The sequence below is a fragment of the Mytilus edulis genome, chromosome 10, assembly GCF_963676685.1.
Source record: "Mytilus edulis chromosome 10, xbMytEdul2.2, whole genome shotgun sequence".
Taxonomy (NCBI): domain Eukaryota; kingdom Metazoa; phylum Mollusca; class Bivalvia; order Mytilida; family Mytilidae; genus Mytilus; species Mytilus edulis.
Window position 1 is genome coordinate 66,366,198 of NC_092353.1, and position 27,207 is coordinate 66,393,404.

Here is a 27,207-nt window from a genome sequence, read left to right on the forward strand (position 1 = left end):
ATATCCCAAAAGTGCAATCCTCAAAATGAAAGTCACGTATATCACATTTTCATATGTCATATACATGTTTTGCCTCCAATATCACGTTTATATTAAAATTCTGCGCGAAATGAACAAAAGTTTCCGTCAATAACTTTATAACTGCATTATCGGATTTAACAGTTGATACCTTTATCGGTAGATATGAGTGTTCATATTTCCCTTTTCCTTATAATTCAATAAATATAGCCGTCCATGTTTTTCCCTTTGATTCGCTTTTTTCTATTTTATACTGATATAATATATGATTTTAAAAATTTACTTCAAATGTTTTGATCAAATACCCATGTATTTTAGGACGTTTCTTTAAACAGTGTGTATGGTAAAGGATCTAAAATAGTTACAGTTTATTGTTACTATTGTTTATTGTTACTTTTGTTTATTGTTACTTTTGTTTATAGTTACTTTTGTTTTTTGTTTTTTTTAGCCTTACCTATAGTCTTAATACGAAGCACTTGACGGACTGAAAAAAACACACACAAATATGTATATTGATACATTACATCAAAAGGCATAACATGTACATCATCCCAGTCGGAACTTGTTTAATTACAAAGATTTTTATAGATTTTACAACAAATATTTTGTGCTTCAGAAAAATACATGACAATTAGGTTAGGCTAATTTTTGTTTTCATTTAATAGAAAATAACTTATTGTATGGCAAGTATGCAAATACAAAAATGTTCCTTGTTTAGTACCTTCAATATTTGTCTCTACAATATCTTCCATGCATATGTATGCATCATACTTTTCATATACCGAGTATTTATGAATTTTTTAATTAGTTTGTTTCTAATATTGCGGAATATGCGTTATTTTATTCTCCACTTTGCAGTCATTCTTTGAATAAGTATTCCTTGTAAGACAATTTAAAGCCACATCAACTTCAATTCTTCATTTTCGGGCTTTTGGCCAAACTATAAGAGAACACAAATCCATGTTTGTCAAAGAACTCCACGTTACTTAATTTAATAATACACAAAAAATCCCAACCTTTCTCTATTCTTATATAGCATTAACTGTTTAAAGGATGTCATATTGTTATAATTCAAAATTAAATTTGTGTTGTTTATAGTTATTTTCTGAGATATCGAAATTTCAGTGACAGTCATGAAGTAGCTAAAATGCCAAAAAAAATATGGTATGATTAACAACGAGACAACTTTCCACAAGAGACCAACATGACTCAGATATTAACAAAAATAGGTCACCGTACGGCCTTCAACAATGAGCAAAGACCATACGGCATAGACAGCTATAAAAGGCTCCGAAATGACAATGTAAAACACTTTAGACGAGAAAACTAACGGAATTATTTATTAAAAAAACTAAATTTTATGATATACTAGTATGTAGATATAGGAAGATGTGGTGTGAGTGCCAATGAGACATGCAACTCTCTATCCAAATAACAATTTATAAAAAGGTAAACCATTATAGGTCAATGTACGGCCTTCAACACGGAGCCTTGGCTCACACCGAACAACAAGCTATAAAGGGCCCCAAAATTACTAGTGTAAAAAAACAATAGCATAACATCACAACATAGAAAAACACACGTTAAAATATCAATTGGCAGACTTAACTCAATCAAAAAACATAAATTATTAATACACATATGTAGCTGTTTTCCTAAGAACTGTTAATAATATATGCATAAAAAGAAATGTCATAAGATGTTGGAACGTTTCGTAAATTATTAATCGACATAACTTCATTATATGCTATTAGATATATGTTTTAAGTGTCAATATCAATAAAACACTTTCCAGTTACGATTATCTTTCCATTTTTAAATACCATAATTACGATTATCTTTTTTTCCGAGTTACGATTATCATCCCGAATTTTTCGACGGCAATTTTCAAAGCGCTTAGACTAATCCAGTGCACCTTTACGATTCAAATATGATGTACTGGTATAGATAAACCTTGCAGCTGAGTAACTATTGACAAAAGCATGCTACATTTAAGAAAAATGAGTGTAAAGATTTTACATATATCTACCGTCGCCATATTGGGATAATCGTAATTGTAGTTACTATTATCTCTTTAATACCAGTGAAAATAATAATAAATTAAATCAATACCAAATGCCTCATTATTAATGGTAAGAAAGATAACTCACCATGCTATTGTATGAAATTTAAAATATCCAACTATAAACCACCATGAAAAACTATTTGCACATCTGTACGGTCAATGCTAATGGCCTACAGCAGGAACATATATATTAGATATACTGTTCCCAGCCTACAGCAACCTGAAAAAATAAATAAAATAGTAAGTTGGGCAAATCAACAAAAATGTGATATCACTTTTATACAGGAAACTCATTTTACTAAACAAATGCAAGATACTTTGTTTAAAGAACTTGGTAAAAACATTTTCAGAAGTGATGGTACCAGTAATTCATGTGGAGTAGCAATATGGATAAAAGATAGAATTAATTTTAAAATTATTGATGAGCATAAAGATTCTGATGGCAGATTTATTTTGATTAATATTGAAATAAATGAAAACATTTACACGCTAGTAAATATCTATGCTCCAAATAGATCAAGAGAAAGAAATAGTTTTTTCAAAACAGTTAAATCAAATATAAATAAATATGGATTAGGTCAAACAATTCTTGGGGGAGATTTTAACGACATCTGGTCATTAATCGATACAAAAAATAAAACTAAATCCTCTAAAAAATTTGATAAACCAGTAACAGGTTTAAAAGGGCTTATAAAATCATGTAAATTGATAGACATTTGGAGAAGTAGAAATAAAAATTTAAGGCAATTCACGTGGTGTAGAAAAGATAGATCAGAAGCAACCAGAATTGATTACTTTCTGATTTCAAAAGAAGTACAAAAAAATTGTAAAAGCTGCGATATTAGACCTTTAGTACAGAAAATAACTGACCATAATGCAGTATCTTTGAAAATTAATACTGAAAGAGGAAATAAGGGGCGTGGCTACTGGAAATTAAACTCCAGTGTTTTAAATAATGATGACTATGTAAATGAAATAAACAAATTAATAAACAGATATGAAAACGAATCAATTAACTGTGATGATTTAGGGATACTATGGGACAATTTGAAAATAGAAGTAAGAGATGCAAGTTTAGACTATTGTAAAAGAAAAGCCAAATTTAAAAAAGATAAAATAAATATCCTAGAAAAACAACTAAATGATCTCAATAATAAAGCAAATAAATTGGTACAGACGTAAATCATATTATATTACAAAAAGAAATTGAGAATTTGGAAAATGATCTAGATTGTTTATATAAAGACAAAATTAAAGGACAAAAAATAAGATCAAGGGTAAAGTGGTTCGAAGAAGGGGAAAAAAATAGTGCATACTTTTTGGGACTAGAAAAAAGTCGTCAAACAAAAAAGATTATAACTGAACTATATGATGAAAATGGGATCCCAACAACTGATCAAGATAAAATTCTAAATCTACAAGTAAAATATTATAAAAAACTTTATGAGTCTACTAATCCTTGTGAAAATGAAGTTAAAACATATATTAATGAAACAAAATTAACAAAAACGCTTAAAGATTCCGATAGTAATCAATGTGAAGGGAAAGTAACAGAAATTGAATGCACTGATGCAATTTTTAAAACGAAGCTTAATAAATCCCCTGGTCTTGATGGATTGACAGTGGAATTTTATAGGCAATTTTGGACAAGCCTTAAACATATTGTTGTCAAAGTATTTAATTATAATTATGAAAAAAAAGAACTTACAAACTCACAAAAGAAAGGTGCAATTTCACTAATTTTTAAAAAAAATGATCCTCTTTCATTAGATAATTATCGTCCCATAACTTTATTAAACATTGATACTAAACTATTAGCTTATGTATTAGCTCAGAGACTTAAAAAAGTACTACCATCTATTATTAGTCTAGATCAAACAGGATATGTTAAAAATAGATATATTGGTTTTAACATCAGACAAATTCAAGATATAATAGATTATTCTGAGAAATTTAATATAGAAGGAGCAATCCTTTTCTTAGATTTCAGTAAAGCTTTTGACTCACTAGAATGGACTTTTATGACGGAAACACTAAAACGGTTTGGATTTAAAAGTAGCTTTATCAGATGGGTGGAAACTATGTATAACGACATTAAGGGATGTATCTTAAATAATGGGTGGGTCTCAGGTCCATTTAAAATATTTCGAGGGATACGACAAGGGTGTCCGATTTCAGCGTTACTTTTTGTTATAACAGTAGAATTAATGGCAATAAGACTTAGAAGTAATAAAGATTTTAAAGGTATAAAAATTACATTAGATGGAAAATCTTGTAATTTAAAAATTTGTCAATTAGCTGATGATACAACACTTTTTCTTCAGTCAAGGAAAGAAATAAGTTTAGCTCTCAGTATAATTGAAACATTTGGAAGTTTTTCAGGGCTTAAGCTAAATAGAAATAAAACTGAAGGGGTATGGTTAGGACGACTAAAAAGTTCAAAAGATAAATATGAAAATATAAATTGGACCGACAAACCAATCAAAAGCCTTGGAATATATTTTGGGTATGACAAAAAAGAGTGTCAAACATTAAATATTGAAAAAGTGTTGGACAAATTAACGAAACTTGTAGAAAGATGGGCAAAAAGAAAGTTAACAATACTTGGAAAAATATTAGTAGTAAAAGCTCTTCTTCTACCAAATATAACCTACATTGCGACTAACAGTATCATTACTAAAGAAAATCTACAAAATATAAATAAAATCTTATATAAATTCATTTGGAACGGAGGAAAAGATAAAATAAAAAGGTCAATAATAACAAAAAACTTCGCAGAAGGGGGGTTAAAAATGATTGATATAGAATCCTATATAAAATCTATACATTTAAAATGGATTATAAAAATATTAGAATCAGAAAGTGCAAATTGGTCTGTATTATCAAAACTATACCTTAATAAATTTGGAAAAAACCTTCTTATTTTTAAGATGAATGTGAATAACACAAAATTGCTAGATAAAAACATATGGAACAGTACACCAACCTTCTATCAAGAGATGATAAAAACATGGATAAATGTAAATAATTGTGAAAACAATCAACATGATCAAATCAATAATTATTTAGAAATAAGGAAACAAGTTATATGGGGAAACAAATTCATAAAATTTCAAGGAAAATGTCTGTTCTTTGATAATTGGATTGATAGTAACATACTATATATAAATGACATAATAGATAAAAGAGGAAATATATCAGAAGAAATTATTATTTCAAAATTAAGAAATAAAAGGAATTGGATTTCTGAATTCTCAAAACTAAAAAGATCCATACCAAAGCAATGGACCAACAAATTAAAATCAGAAGAATCAATCAAAACAAAAGTCCATTTCAACCGAACAAAAACTAAACTTAGAGATTGTAATGATGTTCTAACTATTAATGCTAAAAACATATACAACTTAGTATTAAGTGTGTCAAAAACAGAAATACCAGTAGGATTTTTGAAATGGGAAAGAGTCTTAAGCAAAGGGAGACTAATAAATGAATTTAAAGACTCTATTAAATTTAATTTTGAATATCTTAAAGATAATAAAATAAAAATGTTTAGGTGGAAACTAATGCACTTTATTTTGCCAAATGAGGTGTTGCTTTTTCAGTGGAAAATTTCACAAAACAATTTGTGTTCATATTGCAATGAAATAGATAATTATAATCATTTTTTCATTACATGTTCATATCATAAAACATTCTGGAAATCAATGAAAGTTTTACTTAAAAAAGTCTTCATAGGCGAACATGTGATAAGTCTTCATTCGTTGGTTATAGGATACAAAATTCATGACAATGTATACTATGCGCTAAATCATTTGCTTAGCTTAATGTTCTTTTCAGTCTATAAATCACATTATGTTTCCAATAAAAAAAACAAAGCAGTAGACACCTTTAAAATTTTTGAATATGAGGTAGAAAATACTGTAGAATTATATAGTATGACCAATACAGAGATCAGTAGTTTATTTACAAATGTGTTGAATATTTTGAAGTATAAAAATGAAGTCATTTTATAGTTAACTTAAGCTACATGTACATGTATAGAAAAAAAACAGATGTTATAGATCTAGATTATGTGTGATTGCATGTGTGTGTTTTTTTTTTTTTTTTTTCCTTCCTTTATTATAAATGTACTATGCAAGTAATTATCTGTAAGTGCTATGCCTAAGGTGTGAGTAAGTGTGAAAGGTTTGTTTGTATGTTAAATTTATCATGTGGCAATGAACAAGAATGACTGTAAGCGCAGAAGTTTGTGTGTACAGTAATTATTACTATTATGTATGAATGATAATGTGGGTAAATCAGATATATTAGTGTGTAGGTCTGTGTGTGTGTCTTTGTCAATATATAGGTACTTCGACACGTGTACACTAAATATGTGTATTGTTTACAAACTTAGACAGGTAAACTAAAGGTCACGACACGATACTTATCTAGGTCAAATCAATAACAAATTTAATAAAGATTGAAAGTGCAACTGTGAAAAATATATTTACACTCCAACTTACCTTTACGCAATATTATTCCAAAATTTTAAAACCACATCGAAATTAATAATCCAAATTCACGAAACACTTCAAAAAATATTGTCCAAACACGAGGATAAGACAAGGCGTGTGAGGTCACTTGACCGCAATATTTATTTTTGATTAAATAATAAAAGAACCTAAAAAGTCATTCCGGATGAATGATCAAATTCCGTAAAACAATTAGTGTGTAGATATTTTTTATATGAATATATCTGAAAATACTTTAAGTGATGTAGAAAAGACTATTTGTAACACATATAATAATAGTTTAATGTGTGAATTAAAACAATGTAATTTATTAGTTAATTTTACTGAATATTATCCCTGGGTATTCAGTTGTAATCTAACAGGGAAACTTGATGAAATGCTGTACACCAAGTTTAATTGTTAAACAGCAATATGTGCAATAAAGAATCAATTAGAGTGTTAAAAAAAAAAAAAGACAATCTGATGCAGATTTTGAACATTACTTATTCATAAAAGGTAACAATCTGACCGAAAAAAATATCCCAATACCAAACCCCATTATTCTGACTCAGAGGCAATCAGGCTTTTCTCTTAATCCTCAATGCTGCATGCCTAGCAGAGAAGCAGCCGTTACATAACAGAGACACTTTTTACAAAGACAATCTTTCAGTAAATTAGGATTTATAGACCTCATTTATGAAATGGATAAATGACATATTTGTCTGCTCTTCCCGAACACCTTTCTATGTAAATGTTTTTACTTGTATTTCCCTTTTGTTTAAACCTGATAGTATTGCCTATCTTTATTCAGTTTACAGTATATAATTTCTCATAAGGTTTATACAGAATCAGTTAGTTTGTTTAGCAAAACGTGTGGGCTAACTTTACTTTTACCACTGTACCATATATTTAGATCATTTACCAGACTGAGCCAACTTTATTATATAGATTTTTCTCATTGTTGAAGGCTTGTCCTATATATGGTTTCAAGATTTCTTGCTGGACATTGAACAACTATTCATCATTCCTCATTACAATACCATATATTTAAAACGAATAACATTAAATGACAAATAAAATATACAGTAAAACAACTTTTTATTTCATATTTTAGCAACAAACACATATTAGTTCACTGTTTTTCTTGCATCATACAAGCTATTCTGCACAATAAAAAAAACACACTTTCTCTCTCTCTCTCTCTCTAGCACAGAAACACCACACACATTGTTAAATAAACAAAGCTACAACTAGCATTCCTACATACATAGAATTAATTTATTAATTATCTTATATTCTAAAGGCAAGTTGGTCTTGGTAAAATTAAGGTTTACATTAAGTGTTTTTTTGGTAAGATAAGAAATTTTCTGTTGCTGCAATATTCCAAGCAAAAAAACTGAATAATTTTTGGTTCAAAATCATATATATCATTTCAAAATTTAATTCTTTAATCTTTAATAATAATTTCTCATGATTCCAAGTTTTTTATTATTGATATGAGAAGAAAAAATCCCTTAAAAATAAATTTGCAGAGGATGCAACATACTTTAATTAATTTGTGTACTATTATGATTATGTAAACACACTTTTGTAGCACCTTTTCATACTATGTATATCACAGACTGATCACCTTTCTGGTTGATTCTGAAAAATCAATAGATAGAACTTTCTTCATGCAAAACAGTATTGGTAAAACACCTAGCATTCAATACACAAATTCTGTTCTATAGATACTTATTTTTCCACACTCTCTTTCACATTCTAACATACATTTTGTCTTTCATTCAATAGATTAGAAATTATCTCAGTTTTATCACATACATTTTGTCTATCACTCCATAGATTAGAGATTATCCAGAGATTAGAGATTATCACAGTTTTTATCACAGACTGGTTTCACTGCCAACAATGTTTATGAGATATACCAGTTCCATTTACTTTCATCATCATCATCGTCATCTTCTTCCCCAGTTGATCCTGGCAAACCTCGTCTTGAATTTACTTTCCTCCAAATACGCCTATGATAAAGTCAATAAAAATTAAAGTGATGATCAAGAGTTAAACACAGTATTTTCAAAGCATAAAAAAAAGATGTGCAAAACTATCCATCAGAGTTCAATAAGTGGATAAATACAATAATAGATTCAGCCTTCAACAATGAGAAAAACCCATACCATATAGTTGGCTCATTCAATTACATTATATTCAAAGTCTTCAACTTTTTGTCTATTTCCCCAATTATAACATGACAATTTTAGAAAAGAATCTTTTAGACTTACTATTCAAACCTTAGAAACTTTTTTTACATTCCTTTAATTCTTCTATTTTTTCAGATTTTTTCCATTTCAAAATGTAATAACTTTTTAGAGTTAAGTTGACAAAATTTCCCTCAAATAGAAACATTCTAAGGTATTCTTGCTCAGTTAACATGTATTTCAAAAAAATGTTAATTGCAAATATCATCTATACCTAAGAATTATGTTTTAACTGAAATTTATAAGGTCATCTGCATCTGACCCAAAAAGTGTGAAATCAAATATTCAATGTAAGCATCATAGAGCAAATTTGGTCTGGTTTTAAATACATTGGTTGGAACTAAAACAATATTTATCTTACAGCTCTTTCGTTAATATTAGCATCTGAATAAAGGGGAGATTACTAGCATATTTGTTTCATTAATGTATTTTGGATCTGACTAGCATCCTCATCACAAGTATCAGCACTCTGTTTATTGTCCAAGCATTATAAGGAAGGGTAAACATACATTTAGCTCTCAGATTTCAAACTAAAGGGCAGATAATTTACTCTTGTGTTCTAAATAAAGGGGAGACAATTTACTCTTGTCTGCTAGATAAAGGTGAGATAACATACCTAGCATCTCTCTCACTAGTGTCAGCATCTTGTATAGCATCTTTTAGTTCACTTTCCATATCTCCTATTGTCTTTTCTAAATACTCATTCTGTTTTAACAACTTTTGAACTTCAATCTAGAAAAAAATATTAAACATGGAAATAATCATATTAAGAAAAATCCCTCCCCCCATCAATTTTTTTTTTCTTTTCACTCCATAAAATTCACTGCTTCTTTAAACAGTTAGGAATAAAAATTAAATTAAGCTTCATTTGCAATTTTGTTTTGGATTGTGTACGATGAAAGTAGATAGTTGAATGCAGATATAAATCTGTTATTAAAAATTTAGATCTTACCAGACTTTGACTTGTCACATTTTGATATAAGAAAGATTATATGTCATCCTCAATTCATGTATATTTTTTTTATTATATAAAGTTAAATTTCACAACCATAAGCCTTCAAAGGAAAGCTGAACTTTTTTACCTCAGTTTCTTTGATGCACTGTTCTAGGTGAGAACACACAGTTAACGGAACATAATCAGCTCTTAGTTTTGTTCGTAAATCCTGTAAATCATCCAGTTTTTCTAAGATCTGAGATTTAACATGCTCTATTTCATCACATAACTCTGGAGGTGGTTCTTCCTTATATACACTGGAAATAGCTGGCCGAGGTTCTGAAAAATTATCATTAATGTACAGTAATGAGTAAATCTATAAATATCATTCATACATGTATCTTCGTTAAAAAAAAAGTCAAATGATCAATTTTAGTTTTCGTTTGTATGAGGAATGAAATCTTATTAAAGTAAGCTTGCTCATTGTTGAAGGCTGTATGGTGACCTATACTATAGTTGTTAATTTCGGTCATTTGGTCTCTTGTGGAGAGTCGTCTCATTGGCAATTATACCACATCTTCTTTTTATATTCACATCACTTTTTGTTCATATCCACAAACAAAATGTACTGTACATGTACACCAATTGTTCTTAGCAAAAATAGAACAATTAATCATTTCAGTTTGACCATTTCATACTTTAATTATTTAGAAAGTTTTTTTTATTGCTTATATCAATTAAAATAAAACCATTTCAAATTGACCTCTATAAAAGGTTATTGCTTCAGCTACTAAACACAGTCATTGGGATATCAACTATTGCTTAACATTGTGTCAGCTTAAAAATGATATATCACAACTTTGTGAAAACAGGTGACAGAAAAAAAATGTTTAATTTATTAAAATATGCCTATTTATGTTTTTTTTAAGATAGTACACACAAATTCTGATTTTTAGTACCAATGTGTCCCTTACACTTTCCCCTTTTTTAGTTTCCATATAGACACAGCAAAAAAACCAATACCACCACATAATAGTCCTACGTTTAGGATGTGTTGATTTAAACTCATAAAAGTATAAATAGAAAGAGACAGTGGCAGTAGCAGATCTAGAGGTGGGTTTGAACCCCCTTTAAAAAATGGTTAGATCTGCCCCTGATAGAAGTCATGAACCAGTTAACCAAATTTTAGGTTATAAAACAAGTATTAACAATAACAAAGCACTAGTATTTTTTATATATATAAAATTGCATCAACAATAAAGAAACCACTTACCTGGTTCTGAAACATTTTCTAACCATATCTTTTCTTCATTTAACTTCTTTCTTAGTCTGTAAAATATAATATTTAATTATCAATGAAATGGCAGTTGAAAGTGCAGTCAAACAACTACCAAAGAACCACATTGAACATGTAGAAACTTAAATCTGCCATAGAACGACATCTGAAATGTAGAAAAATTGAAGGCGCTATAGAATCGTATCTGAAACGTTGAAATTTAAAGCTGCCATAGAACCATATCAGAAATGTAGAAATTTAAATCTGATGGATAACCACATCTCAATTGTAGAAACTTAACAGTGTGATGTCCTTTGATTTATCTTCATTTTGGATTTATTATTACTAGGAATGTTAAAAAATCTGAAATTTAATACTCCGATACTCGGTCATGATACTAGCAAGTACTCCAGTACTCGAATAAATCTTAAACGTCTATTGAAAAGTTTAGATTTTAGGTCAGATGTAATGTTTTTGTAAATACCTTTCATAAACATATTAACGAAAGACAAACGTACTACAAAATAACTTGATCCTCTGTTACGTGTATCAGTCCTTTATTTTTTGTGTCAATTAAACAATTAATTACTGACCGCCATTTCTACAAATAACCTATCATAATAGCAATTATTGTCTTTGTACCCATTCATGAACCAAATTAGAAAAATGCCAATAAACTGTAAATATTTGCATATAAAGTCTGAGGAAGTAGACAATATGTATCATCTGTTCCTGTTGAGGTGGTATTTTTCATATTAAAACTTGTCCATTAATTTGTCAACAACAATATTGGACTTCAAATAACTTGTGCTTGTTCGTTTTGCTCAGTCTTAAGTTTTTTTGGTGGTTTTTTTTCCACTATCATTTTGTATTTTTCCCTCTTATTTTAGCAATGGCGTTGTCAGTTTATTTTTAACTTATGGGTTTGAATGTCACTCTGTAGCCTCTCTAGATTTTATTGTAAATTAAACAATAATTAAGTTTCAAATAAAGAGTAATTACAATTTATTTAAACGTGCATTTCATACCAATAATGTTTACATCAAGTCTTAATTAATAAACGAAGGTAAGTTTAAGCCTTGTGATGAGTTATTAATCTTTAAACATGTTGATCCGTGTACAAACACCGTAAAAAATGTCTCTAATAAGTAGGGTTCACCGCAAGGCACTTTTATTTTGTTACTGTTTAGAAATATGATCTGGTCAACAACTTCAGATGAAAGACTGTTTGACTTTCTATTTTTTGTTACAAGTAGTGCACATGAAAACTTCCCCTCGTAAGGAACGGACTACTATATACAAGTAACAAATAGAAGTCTCAGGATAAGCATATTTAGGTTGTTAATAAATTTTAAGTAGTATTACTAAGGAGATATTTCAACAGAACCAAAGTGAATGGAAATGTGAGGAGAAATATTTCAAGTTTTATAACAGGCAAACGAGGATTCAAGTACTAAAATTGTACTCCAGTACTCAGCCTTCTGAGCAAGTACCCGAGTACTTGAGTACTCGTAGCCATCCCTAATTATTACATAAATCCTGATAGTGTTTCTCAAAAGAATACCAATTACAATTAAAAAACATGATAAATGTTTTTACTAAGTACATCTACAATGCAATACAACATGTTTATGACTGTCAGGTTAATGCTTTTATATTAAAGAATGATTTAACATATGTCCTGGAATTGAATCGACATTATCACAAATACTAAGACACACATACTCTTAGTTAATATACAACTTTAGGTTTTTTTAACTTCATTATGTCTTGTCAAAATTCATGAAAAATAACTTTTTTATACAAGTGAGAGGTTTTGATAGCCACACAACCAGGATTAATCCACTTTTTTTTATATTTGGAAATGCCTGTACCAAGGCAGGAATATGACAGTTGTTTTCTATTTGTTTGATATACTAATTTTGCCATTTGATTAAGGACTTTCCTTGTGAATTTGTTGTTGTTGTTGTTATTTTACTTTTTTTTCAAGAATTGTAAAATCACAACTGTAGTCTATTGCTCTATCTCATTATCCTTGAAAAAAACCTCTTACCTTTCATTTTCTTCCAGGCATAATGTTGCTTTTTCCTCTAAAGTCACAACTTTTTGTTTGGCATCACTTAAATCTTTAGGTCTTGATGTTCCTCTACTGGTCATCTGCTGGACTTGATCCCGAAGCATCCGACTATTTTGTGGTGTTTGTTTATCCAACAGTCTAGAAATATAGTTGTCATATTCCGTCTGAAATACATAATAAAATTGAGAAAGGAAATGGGGAATGTGTCAAAGCAACAACAACCTGACCATAGAGCAGACAACAGCCGAAGGCAACCATTGAGTCTTCAATGTAGCGAGAAACTCCCACACCCGGAGGCGTCCTTGAGCTGGCCATCTAAACAATCTTTTTGATGGAAATAAATATTTCAGTTGTTGATTATTTGATAAATCACAATGGTCCAGCATGGAAAAAAAGATTTCAGCTGTTAAACAAATTTGGTTTTTTTTTGTGATTGTTTAATAAATCACAATGGTCAATAACTTTTAAACATATTGACAACTCTTTGATTTTTACCTCATTGTTTTTAATATATCATACGTACGGTTAACATTAACTCTGACAGACATGACTTATCTTTATTATTGATAATTATTTATAGTGACCCAGTGTTCTCCCCTGGGCCTTTTAACATCAGGGTAATGTGATACTATATTTTTTAATGTGATGCTATCTGAATTGGTTTTCTTATAGATTATGTTATGGATGTGATGCTACATGTATAATTTATAGAAGCAAGGTGGTAATGCTGCTAAATGCAATTTCTGGGGAGAACACTGTAATCTGTAATATACCATTGATAATCATTCTTGGAATGGATTTCTGTCAAACAAACATAGCAAGTCCAAGGGAAATGTCTGAAATCATGTTGTTTTGTGTTTTTCATTTAGATTTGGGTTGATTTTCATTTGAATTGCCAGTACAGACTATAATATGGTAGAATCAGCAAGATAATTTACTACATTGTTTGATTATATGTCTAAACTACATGAATTAAAAACATCTGAACCCAATATTTTTCTGGTTCCTGTATGTGATGTAAGTTTTTTAATAATAGAGATACATGTAACATTTAACTTAACATATTACGTCTTTTTCCTTTCAAATTAGTATTACTGTGGATTCTGAGTTATTCATTGGATACCATTTTTGGTGGATTTCGTGGGTACAGGTGAACCACTTATTAAAATGTTCAACGAAAAACAAATTTTCCAAAGGCTTGTATGCATACATTGGCAAAACCTTGAAAATAAATGTCCACAAACTATCAAGTTTTCTCTATTTCACGAAAATTGGTACATACTGACTCCTTGATGCTTTACCTTCTACATGATGATATATTTAAGAACAGAAATTATGTTTACTTACCTTAATACATCTCAGAACATAAGCAAAGGTAGCTGATTCTAGCAAGAGATCTTCATATATATTACTATACACTTGTAATTTATGAAAATTAGGTCCTGTATCAAATATATTTAAATTGTCTAATTCCTGAAAATATAAGTAAAAATTCTTGTGAGTTAAATACATGTAAAATTTCCTGATATATTATTTTTAGAATAAAACTTTAAAAGGAGACATAATTCCTATTCCTATAAAAGTAATACACAAGTGCAATATAAGCCATTTAAAAGTTAAAACCTAGATACATGTATCATTCAGCTTACCAGGGAAGTAAAAATGTCAATAAAATAAATCTTAGAGAAGCATTTCTAACCTTGTGAAATGAAATATAATTATATATATAGCTATAGCAACTTGTTGTTTTACAATGTATATTATTCATGTTGTAAAAACAAGATTTTTTCTATTATTTTATTATAATGCATGTTATAAACACTTAAACTTATATTAGTATGTAAAGAATATATACCAGTTTCAACTTTTTTTCTAGATGCTCCACTGCTTTCACTCCAGTTAACACATTTTGCTCAGATGAATCTTGTTTCCTCAGCACACCACTTTCAAACTGCTTCATTTTCTGAAATTGATCTTTCTTTGTTACACCCGTGTGGTGTGTAGGTAAAAATGTATGTCTAAATGTCAGATATCCATCATTATCAAGTCTTTCTGTTAACTCTTCCATCACATCATAGTCTGCAGGAGGAGGACTTTTCTTTGTTAGTGGAGCCATAAAAGGGTGGGGTAACATCATTTCTTCTGCTTTAAGCTCTTCCACTAGCACACCATCATTTAACTCACTATAAATAGATTTACGAGATACAGGACTAATATCCTTTCTAGTAGAAACAGGTCTAGAGTCATGATATTCTTTTGTGTACTCTTTTTTGTTTGGTGAGGACTTTTTGTTAGGTATTGGAAGACTTCCTGAGGTACCAACACTAAAGTCATAAAGAACATTTAAAACATTCTTCATCTTCTTTCCCTCAGTATTATTTGTTTCTCTAGAAACAGCTGACCTTGGACTAGAACTTGTATCTTTGCCAGCTGTCCATTTTGCACTAGCCCACTCAGAAGGAGGCTTATATAATAGCGATTCATTCAAATGTCCCCCAGCAAATTGTGCAATATCTTTTTTCTGTTTAACCTCTGCATCATTTAGCAAACCTCTGAGTTGTCTGTGGGATGTAAACTTATATGCTGCCATCTTTTATAATACTTTCTGCAAAATAAAAGTACAAATGATTAAAATTTTTAAAAGTTCCTCAAGCGCTGAATGCAATTACCATATATATTAAAAAGATATGATAAAGAAATGATTTTTATCAAATTTATCGTATTACCTAGTTTAGTTACATTCTTTTTCAAATTCAATTGCTTAGATACTGATCAAAATAGTCCTTATTCATGGGTATCAGGTCTGTTCGCTCTGCTTACTTTTTCAAAAAATATTAATAGTACAGTTAAGAGATTACGGTTATTAAAGTTCAATAATAATATAAATGTTGATAAACTAGTAAGCCTGGATTGAGTAAAAAAACAATCATGTACAAATTTTAAAACATGAAAAGGATTCAGACATTCATTTATTATTATACTGGATAAATTGTTAAAAAATATAGTCATAAATACATTGTCATTCTTGTATTCTACTATGTAGATCAAAGGAAATTAATTATTTGGTTGCAGCAATACAAATATTTGGCGATCTTTTTTTTTATTGAACTCTGTTCAAATATTGAACTTTCTGCAATTAAACAACAATGCATAAAAAATAAAATTAGGGCAAATGAACTCTGGGCAAACAGGTACCAAGGAGAACACGAATCAGGGCAAATGTTATCATGCTGTATACTGAATGTCTTGTTTTCATTTTTTTTTAACCCTCTTGCTGCCGACCGTTTTTCAAGGTTGCATTTCATATGCCGGAAAATACAACAGCTCAACGTCTGTGACGTAACATGCCAAACAACAATGTCATTCGATATATGACGTCACGACAAAATGACCACTACATTTGGGACCAATTGGAGAAAAACATAACCCTGTTTATTCTTCCGTATTTTAATTGAAAGAGATACAGCATTGATAAGAAGCTTGCATAAATTTATCCATGGACATATGTGTCCCTCCGGCACTGCCGGTTTGGACATATGTGTCCCTCTGGCAGCAAGAGGGTTAAATTGTGTAAATGAAACACGAAATTCAATCCTCATAAACAGGTTTGGCAGAATGACCCATGAAACTTTCTCATATTGTTAAACTCCATGTTAAAATACTATTTTTCTACTAGTTATCTCAGCTGGACCTTGGCTTGGAATTTTCTAGGTCTTGTTTTCAATCTGAATTGCCTAAATTGGTATTGTTTTGTATACTTGGGATTTATGGTTTGTTTTTCTTGTTTATCTGCTTTTCATTTGGTTATTTACGACATGTTGTTTTGATTTGTTACCAATTATTGCGTTGGAAATTATGCTATGCAGTAGATTTTTTGGATGTTGCTTTTTGAGAGTGTTTCAAAGTTCATCGACTCATTTTATTTTGATCATGTTATCTTCGGTGGCTTTCGAGCGAACTAAATATTATTGCTGCATAAAAGCATCCAAGCCTTCCCCCAAAAAGTAAAATAGTCATCCGCTGATACTATAAAATAACAAAGAAGCAAGGACGTATAACTAACTAACGTCCTTGAAAGAAGGTATCATTTAAAAATATTACGATGGCAAGTCACGTAAAGTCAGCCATCTTGTTTGAAGTTGTTATGACGACATTGAAGAGCTAAAATCAGGGGACATAATCGCTGTTGTATTTTTTTTGCTCACCTGGTGTAAAGACCCAGTCACTTAGTGTTCCTCGTTTGTCAGTCCTTTTTAAAAAAAAATTTTCACGTCAGTCCTTTCTTATTTTCTCTTCTTTAAACCACGACCAACGTAACAAAAATTATCACCAACACATACAAGCACATATAAAATGCATGCTTAAGTATATTACTTAACCTCCTTTCATAAGGAGCACCACCATGAGTTATGGTGTAAAGGATGACATTTAACACTGTATTGGCACAGATTTAATGTGAGCATTTGCCTGCCAAGTTCCCCAGCCAGGCCGTGACAGTAATTACTTCCAAAAAGTTAACTTTCCTCAAAAAATGAATAAATACTATGCAATAAAACACTAACCTTATTCGCTTATCCTCAAAGTATAAAATTGTGAAATAATACAAGATATGATAAAAGGTCACACAGGCGCAGCACAGATGCCATGGCAATGAACAGGAAACCAGTTCGGACATACTTTAACAGATTCCAAAACAATACTGCTCAATGTCCACCTGTATTCCTGGTAGAGTTCTCAGTTCAAAATTACACCAGATGGTGGTCTGAACTGTATATGGAAGAAGAAGTCTGAAGAAGAAAGCTGAAAATATGATAAAGGATCTCAGAAAGAAACCACCAATCGATTAGGGGGACAGCTAAAACCCTCAAACATCAAATATAGATTGGTCTGATAGTTTCCAACATGAAACTACTGATGGATCCCTTCTGACCACATGTCTCAAACAAACCTGAAAATATCTGCAGAAATTTACCTCAACCAAAAAAAACCCAAACCAAAACATAAAATATACACTGTAAGGATAAAAATAAATATCCATGAAACCAATTTGACAAATTTTAATGATGTTAAAATATTTTCTCAAGAACCATAAAAGTGATTGTTCCCAAATTTGTACTGGATCTGAGTTTTGTCGTTATAAACATTGTATAAAATTCATAACATTTGTTGAAGCAAACTCAAGTCAAAGAAGGTTAACAAAAAAATCATCAATGGCATTATGGCTGAATTTTTCCATTATAAAAGGACATAACTTTTAAATGGTAAAAGTGACGCCACCTAAATTCAAACTTGATCTGAGTTTTGTGGTAATAAGCATTGTGCATTCGATTAATAACATTTGTTTGAAGCAAACTTAAAAGTTAAAGAATAGAGAGAGAAAAATTGTAAATGGCATAACTTTAGGAAGGGGAAAAATTCAAACTTGATCTGTGTTTTGTCGCAATGCATTACATTTAGTTTAGGCAAACTGAAGTTTATAAAGAGAATGAAAACAAAAAATTCATCAATTTTCCATTTGTACCATTGTGTACAAGTTTCATAACATTTGGTTGAGGCGAGCTAAAGTAAGAGAATGGAAACCAATTTTAGAATGTACAGGCATATACCACTGTCCCAGGTTAGGGGGAGGGTTGGGATCCTGCTAACATGTTTAACCCCACCACATTATTTAAGTATGTACCTGTCCCAAGTCAGGAGCCTGTAATTCAGTGGTTGTTGTTTCTTTATGTGTTACATATTTGTTTTTCGTTCATTTTTTTTATATAAATAAGGCCGTTAGTTTCGTTTGAATTGTTTTACATTGTCTTATCGGGCCTTTAATAGCTGACTATGCGGTATAGGCTTTGCTCATTGTTGAAGGTCGTACGGTGACCTATAGTTGTTAATGTCTGTGTCATTTTGGTCTCTTATGGACAGTTATCTCATTGGCAATCATAGTTTATTTATCATACCACATTTTTTTTATATAGCAATAGCAAGGAAATACCTCAGAAAGATAGAAATCACCGTTTCAGGGACAATAACTCCAAAATTGGTTCACAGAGTTTCTGGGTAGATAGAATTTGTTGTTCTGACTATTTTCACCATGTCAGTTTTCTTTCTATAATTGCTATGGTTTTAGAGTTATCAGCTAAAATTGTTGTTTGATCAATGTGTTTTATTTTCACACATGGCAGCCATGTTGGTTGATCAATCTGAACAAAAATCTTTATATTAGAAATCAAACTGATGGAGCAGACAATCCATATAGCAGTTTCAGAGGAGATATTAAAAAAATCCCAGCTGTGTTGGAAAAGTCTATGGAAGAAAGTTAAATCCACTTTAGTCAATTGTTCTTTAATTTTGTCAAAATAACTTGACAGCACAAACAATTATAATGTAACAAAGTTTTTGTTCATGCCATCACATAATGCAATCTGCATTAGCTGCGGAACCGTAGCTCTTAGGTCCTTATGTTATTTTTTGACTATTTGCGGACGATCTATGGTCCACAAATAGTAAAAAAATAACATAAGGACCTAAGAGCTACGGTTCCGCAGCTAAATCTGCATATAATACAGAAAATATAACAATGTTTTCTATATATAAAATAATGGCTACACAATAACACAAAACTCCAAATTTGAGCACTCAATATTAGTGTAGTAATAAATAAAAAGGTTCAACAAAGCAACAATAAATTCACCCTGATGATATGTCATACACTCTACACAGTAGAATGACCTTTGATTTTTTTCTAAGAATTCATTTTACCTTGCATCAATAAATAAAACATTTTAAAGAGAACAATCACTATTGCTATTTATATATAATGTGCTATGATAATTAAATATCATCAAAAACTACCTCGACCAAAAACTTTAGCGGGACAGACCAATGAATGAACAGATGGACAAACCAGAAAACATAATAGATATAGGAAGATGTGGTGTGAGTGCCAATGAGACAACTCTCCATCCAAATAACAATTTATAAAAGTAAACCATTATACATGTAGGTCAATGTACCGCATAATGCCCATAAATGGTGTATAATTTATAGAAATTTGAAATCATAAGGAAAAATATCATGTACTGAGGGTAAAATTTATTATGACAGTATGCCGAAGTGTCACAAAATATTGGAACCATTTTATGAATTCAAATTAGGTTTAACTAAACTTTGTATATATCCTTCAAAACAGTATTTGATAAATTGCAATGAATTAATCAATTAAGTGTAAACTAATTAATCAGATAACTCCTTTAGGAGTTTATTAAAACAATGAGCAAAGTATACTAATATAATCTATTGTCATGACACTTTATATCCTAAAAGAAGCAATTAAAAGTGTATTTTATTTCATTTTGATTTTCACATGTACTATTTAACAAAACCATGTACAGGAATCACCATGGCTAAATAATTTGACTTTATTGTTGTTAATGTCGAAAATTCACTTTTAAATAGATTGAATTTAGCTATTTCAATATATTATTTCTAGTAACGAAGGTATTGAAGATTGAAAATATTTGCTATACATCAACAAAAATGTAACTGCTCGTTGAATGTTTGGTAGATAGAAACATGTAGTTAACACAAAATACAAATACCCTTGGAACAAAATACACAACAAAAGAAAGAAAATCTAAACAAAGTTTACCTCCAACCTGACAGTATAAAGCAATCTTTATCATTCACTGTCTATGAAGTCTTTCAGATTGATTATCTCCCACTAATACACAAAGTAAAACCTGTTGTTACCTCAACCCTGACAGTATAACAGTCATTTTGTTCACCACCTATGTAGACTTTTGGATTGATTATCTCCCCTTAGCACACAGATTAAAACCTGTTGTCACCTTATAGATTTAAATTGTCTAAACCTAGATTTTTTTTTATCTGAAATCCCCTAGATCTATTATTGGTAACAATTAAACCGGCTTGCACTCTCATTGTTATACTAGGACACATTACCACGTCAGATGTGTGAACCCAATACAAAGCAACATGTGAAATAACTAGGCATTACTTACTTATTTTCAGGTGTAAGCTACAATCTATAGATTAACATTAAAAAACAATAACAAATCAGCAGCTTGGAAGTTATAGTGATTCCTATCAGGAAAACTATATAGTATAATGCATGTATAGGTGTTTAGTTAATTTAGAACATTTTTATTTCTAGGTAATACCACTGCAGTATTTTTAGGTAGTACGACTGCAGTATTTTTGCAGATGCTATACCAGTGATAGTACATATAATTTTTGTTTATTAAGAAGCTTATGTGTCTACTTCTATATACATCTTTACTATGTCTCTGTCTGGAATGTTCTGAATTCTAGCTTGCAAATATGGATTGAATTTTTATGCACTCACATTAATATAATATCTTACTGTAGATTTTTTTGTGTGTAAACAAAGCATTTTTTCTTGTCCATGCAGTAGGAATTTTTCATGGATGTTGTTGGCTTAAGTGAACCAAAAATTTAAGTCAGCATACAAATTTTGTTTCAACTTGCATGCAGAATGTCTTAAACACAAATGAAATCAACTAAACACAATTTTTTAACAATCCAGAAGGCCACACTTCAAAATATTTTAGTTTGTACAAACCCTACCTCAAGGTTGAAACAGTGGGTAGGTAGGTACGCATTTTCTTATCTTTTTCGACAAAGAGAAATTAAACCGTGCAATGTTTTTTAGTCTCCATACCTTTCTGATTAAAAAAAATCTATCTTCATATTTAAGTGATACCAATTGTTGATGGTATAATTTTAATTTTAGAATTTTTATCAAAATCAATACCCTGAATCACCTTGCTACCTTTGAGCAATTGATAAATTAGGTGTTATAAATTTGGAACATAACTCTGTTTCAAACCTATGTGAAAATACTAGAGAGAACACTGAATATGACTAAACCTTTCTCGTCTAATGTGTTCATGGCAAGTTAAGGTTAAATGAGATTCCAATTTAATTTTAGAATATAATACTATGTTTTGGAATTTCATTTTCTATGAAAATGAATCTTTAAGTTTGTATATCACAGGTAAAAATATAACATTATGCCATACATTTTAAAATATAGGTCATTACAATGTAAAGATATTTAATATTTCACTATTATAGTCCTTTTTCAGAAACTCATTCCAGATTCATGTATTTTAATCTTAAACTAAAATTTGAAGCTAGTTATGCACTGAACTAAACAAATATTCATACCAGTACACATTTAAACAAGAAAAAAAATTGTATTCCATAGTTATATCAAAATCAGATTCCGACTTTCAGAAGTGAGTTTCAAGAAAGCTCTATATATTTAAAACAACAGTAACATTTTCATAACAATATATCATATTACATTGTAATTAAAAATTCTCTGGTTATCAATTTGAACTTTCATTTTTTTTCATTAAAACCGTACAACAATTTTTAAACATATTGTTTCTGCGTATTTAGAGATCATGCCTTTTTTTCAATCAGCCTAAAAATCAAAATCAAGTTTATCAACAAGCAAATTTGTTCAAATTTGTTAAAATTTTATAAACTTCTGTCATAAGGTTTATAATGTAGGCTTTATATGTGGTACTGGTTCTTTAGGGAGGGAATATTTTTTGTCAAATTCCTGGACTTCTTTTTCCGCCTGACTTTGTGTGAGGTGATCTAACGGTATTGGATGAATCTCTGGGTATCTTTCAGGATGATGGTGAATTTCTTCTTCCACAACTTCAATATGATGTTTCTTCCTCTCTGATACTGGGGTAAAATAACTGAAGAATATTAAATATTTAAAAATATGATGGTTATGGACATATAATAACTGGAGGCTCTAAAGAATCTGTGTCGATCACATTGGTATATATGCATATTTAAAAAAGGACTTTTTCCAATATTGTAGATGGATGAGAAAAGAGTAAATGACAAAAATCTCTGTTTTGTTTGTCTTTTATTGCAGATCATTTAGTGTGTTTAGTTTCTATCTTTTTTAGTTTTTGCTCAAAACACATAAGAGGGTCAAAAATATTTTGGGCAATCACTCTTATAAAGAGTGACGTCTTCTACTAGTAACTTTCTTGGCAAAATTTGGTGTGTTAGTAAATCTTGCCTTGCGGATCATTTTTGTGATTTAAAGTAGATATAGGAAGATGTGGTGTGAGTGCCAATGAGACAACTCTCCATCCAAATAACAATTTAAAAAAAAGTAAACCATTATAGGTCAAAGTGTCTATTTTACTATTTAAATTTTTATTATATATGGCAAAATTTTTTAAAAATTTGTAAGGGTTCTGTGGAACCCAGTGTCTTGACTACTTGAATCTAATAAAGGTTTTAAGAACTTTAACTGCAGACTGTATGTAATGTGAACTGGAAGAAAAATGAAGTCCTATAAGTATTTATATGTAACATACAGAAAAACTGGAAATATATTTTTTACAAAATTTCCTTCAAGATACTAGCAGAAAAACCAAGTCCATTCATAAGTAAAAATACTTAGAATTTTTTTTTTACAAAATTTAGTCCTGGAGACTAAAATACACACTAAACAAAGCTACATATTATGGAGCCCATGTCCTGTTATTACAGTATATGGTATCTTTGATGAGTTTATTTACAACCACTGGGTCGATGCCACTGCTGGTGGAGATTTATTTCCCCAAGGGTATCACAAGCCCAGTAGTCAGCACATTTTGTGCTGACATGAATTATCATTGATATTGTTATATTTATAAATTAACTGTTTACAAAATTTAGAATTTTTTGAAATACTAAGGCTTTTCTACCTCAGGCATAGATTACCTTAGCTGTATTTGGCAACACTTTTAGGATTTTTTTTGGATTCGAGCGTCACTGATGAGTCTTTTGTAGACGAAACGCGTGTCTGGCGTATATATAAAATTTAGTCCTGGTATCTTTGATGAGTTTATTTATTGATTGTTTCAGACTTTTAATAATTTGGATGATGTTTTTCATTGTTATAAATCAAATATGATATAAGCCAAATCGGTGAACATGAATTTGACAGCTAGTGCCCCTTTAACATTGACCAATCAAATTCTATGATGAACATTTTTTGGCAGTATTTTTTTTTGGTATCCCAGATTTCTGTTGTTCCTTTAATAGACATTTCAAAAAAAAACTAGGTTTTGCACCAGAAATGATGGCATATAGATAATGATATTGTATTTATCGACTAAGCACAGCACAGCAAGACCCCTGATACAGGATGAGTGATGCTATCCTTAGTAGTTGTCAAAAAGACAGTAGAAATTCTATCTGACAGCAACAAATAGTTTTACACACATATCTGAACTGCTTTATTCCAAATAGGATGGAAACACCCATGAATATTAAATGAAACCTCTAAGTGTCACTTTTCCTTAAATATCCAGATAAACACTATAACACACAATGTAAAATGTTAACTTACTGATAATGGATTACTCTTCCACCTTGCATCATTTGAGCGGAAAAGTTGGTTATATGACAGGCAAACAACAACATATTACGAGGCTGTACTCTAATAGCAAATCTCATGAATAATGAGGAATAAATTGCAAGTGCTACAAAATAAATAGGCAAAAGTATTAAAAAATTATCAGTTATACCGTGAAATCTCAAAACATACCTATAGCTATTCTTTAATTTTTGTGTCTTTTGTATAATTCGACATTTAGTATGACGTCTATTATCACTGAACTAGTATACATATTTGTTTAGGGGCCAGCTGAAGCCATCCTCCGGGTAATGGAGTTTCTTGCTGCATTGAAGACCCATTGGTGGCCTTCTACTGTTATCTGCTCTATGGTCAAGTTGTTGTTTCTTTGACACATTCCCCCATTTCCATTTTCAATTTTATTTAGTGTAATTATGTTAGTTCAGTAACACTAGCATAGACTGCAGACATAATATTAATATTCTTAGCTCAAATCAAAGACTGAACATTTCTCCTCAAGAGACAACAATCACAAAGGTGCATGAGAAGAATCTCAATCTCTTTTTTCTGGTATTTTCATGTTTGTCCTATGCTGGAAGATAAATGGTCATTTCAGCATAGTAAAAAATGTTATTGTGTGTTGTCATTACAATACGAAATTCATAAAACGGTCACCATTTGTCTTAATTTCCAAGCTTATAACAAGTTTTAACTTTATTTCCAAACATCTAAATAATCTCTTCAAACACTATTTTTAAGAAAATAATCCAAAATGCCACTGTCCAAAATAAAATGATAAACCATCATTTAAAATAATTCTAATTTTTAAAGAAATGAAGTCTCTGCAAGGTTTACCTGATTGACTGTTTTGGCTATTCCATTCAGGAGCATATTGGTGTGTAGCATTTATGTAGTCTTTTGCCTTCAATAGTTATTGCTTTGAAGGTTTATAATCCTTTTCAAATTGAAAAGTTCTTGGAACACAGCTTGATTTTTATATAATTGCTACATTGACATTTCAGTAAAATTAGAGAATAAAATCCACATCTATGAATTCTTCAAAATCTGACCATCCAAAAACACAAATGGCACAATCACATTATTTTAATAATGAAATGAAAAGACTGAGTGGAACTTAATTTGCTTATTTTTCAATTTTTTTCTTTAGCAGTTTCTCACTTTTCAAGTTTATATTCTACAACGCTGTAAGCTCATAAAATCATTGTTAAAGGGCAATAACTCAATTCCATAATAGATTTGCAACCTGAATACTGTGGATTCATTTATTTTCGTGGGTATCAATTTTCATGGAACGCTGAAAACTTGCATATTCGTGGATATTTTACTTTCGTGGTTTTGCCAATGTTCGTATATAAGGCCTATTGAAAATATGTTATTGTTGAACATTTGAATTCATAGTTCACTTTTACCCTTGAAAACCATGAAAATTGGTACCCAATGAATAATAATGAATCCACAATATTCTATAAACAGCTATATCTACCTGCAGTCATTTTACCACTAATCATCTCTGGGTCTTTCTTTAAGTCTGCTAATGCTGCCAAAGGAAGTCCCCAATTTGCAACTGTTGATGGAAGAAAAATAACAAATTTAACACTAATATAGACATGTGTATATTCTTGGATGTTGGATGTGTACTGATTGATATTTTAGTCCTAGGCACATTTATTTAATTAGTTGTATTGGCTTTGAACTAACTTTTAGTAACTGAAAATTCTCACATATCGGTACTTTGTGTCTTTTATGTTTTTGTTAGGGTTTTAATGTGCTTTGCATCGATCTGATGAGTTAAGCCCTTTTCGACTGACTTTTATACAGTGTTATAGTTATCTTATGTTGTACTGTAACACCACTGCCCCAGGTTAGGGGAGGTTTGTGGCAAACAAGTTATACAATGCAACATACTATTTGACAAATGCAGAAGTTTAATATTTTACAAAAATATGAAATCTTTAGTATTACTATCATAATGAACATCAAAGCCATCATGGCATGGATATTAAATGTCAATTTTCTTCACTCATGAGGTCAAAACTCCATGTAATCTCCAGTTCTGACTTGGCAAATCTGTCACATGTCTGCAAGCAGGTACAGCAGGTAGAATGAAATGTGAGCTCACTAAAGAGCAATGAACATGAAATGCATCAAGCAGTACTAGTATTATTGTTAAGATTATTAAATAATTGCTGTTGTAAACATGTATCAATATTATAAATAGTATTAAATACAAATGTATTATTCATTAATTATTAACTTACCAGGACCCCAGAAATGCTGAAAAAAATAAGACACATATATCTATAACTAGTACTATAATCAGGATACATAGTGTTAACAATAAAACACCGCCCATTGTTAAAGTTTACAATAGTTACCACAGACCAAACACATAAGTGACATAACCACAAAAATAATATCAGAAGTCAATTTTATTTATATAATTAGGTTTCATTGCTTAAAACTGAAATTTCAATTGAACCATTACAAACATTATATCACTTTTCATAAAGCAGAAATTCAAGACCACTCTAAAAGCTTGATTTTTATTTATTAAGATCATCTTACCTTGATCAGAAAGTGAATATTTGACAGTAAAACTGAGTAAATAATTGAAATTCGATAAAAAAAAAAAGAAAAAAAAAAAAGAAAAAA

General features: G+C 30.2%; 2 protein-coding genes across 2 annotated transcripts; both read right to left on the bottom strand.

The window, feature by feature from the left end:
- Positions 1–7,657: 7,657 nt before the first annotated feature.
- On the bottom strand, positions 7,658–17,273 carry LOC139492271 (uncharacterized protein C6orf118-like). The gene is made up of 8 exons (XM_071280488.1): positions 17,220–17,273; positions 14,974–15,723; positions 14,466–14,591; positions 13,095–13,282; positions 11,039–11,094; positions 9,914–10,104; positions 9,448–9,563; positions 7,658–8,594 (listed from the first exon to the last, which is right to left on the bottom strand). The coding sequence occupies exons 2-8, from the start codon at positions 15,706–15,708 to the stop codon at positions 8,489–8,491; spliced, it is 1,518 nt and encodes a 505-aa protein (XP_071136589.1). The 5' UTR covers positions 15,709–15,723; positions 17,220–17,273; the 3' UTR covers positions 7,658–8,488.
- A 2,619-nt stretch (positions 17,274–19,892) lies between these two features.
- Positions 19,893–26,912, bottom strand: LOC139492272 (probable mitochondrial pyruvate carrier 1). Its single transcript, XM_071280489.1, has 4 exons — positions 26,814–26,912; positions 26,039–26,119; positions 24,529–24,661; positions 19,893–22,870 (listed from the first exon to the last, which is right to left on the bottom strand). The coding sequence occupies exons 2-4, from the start codon at positions 26,061–26,063 to the stop codon at positions 22,663–22,665; spliced, it is 366 nt and encodes a 121-aa protein (XP_071136590.1). The 5' UTR covers positions 26,064–26,119; positions 26,814–26,912; the 3' UTR covers positions 19,893–22,662.
- Positions 26,913–27,207: the final 295 nt, after the last annotated feature.

Bases quoted from the DNA above. Each gene is read 5' to 3' on its own strand.
- LOC139492271 (XM_071280488.1), bottom strand. From the start codon at position 15,708: ATGGCAGCATATAAGTTTACATCCCACAGACAACTCAGAGGTTTGCTA. The intron at 11,095-13,094 runs GTAAGAGGTTTT...TATATTTTACAG, and splicing joins TGCCTGGAAGAAAATGAAAG to ACTAAGAAAGAAGTTAAATG. The intron at 10,105-11,038 runs GTAAGTGGTTTC...ATAATTTTTCAG, and splicing joins AGAAAATGTTTCAGAACCAG to AACCTCGGCCAGCTATTTCC.
- LOC139492272 (XM_071280489.1), bottom strand. From the start codon at position 26,063: ATGATTAGTGGTAAAATGACTGCAG. The intron at 24,662-26,038 runs GTAGATATAGCT...TTTATTTTGTAG, and splicing joins TAGTGGTAAAATGACTGCAG to CACTTGCAATTTATTCCTCA. The intron at 22,871-24,528 runs GTAAGTTAACAT...AATATTCTTCAG, and splicing joins GGAAGAGTAATCCATTATCA to TTATTTTACCCCAGTATCAG.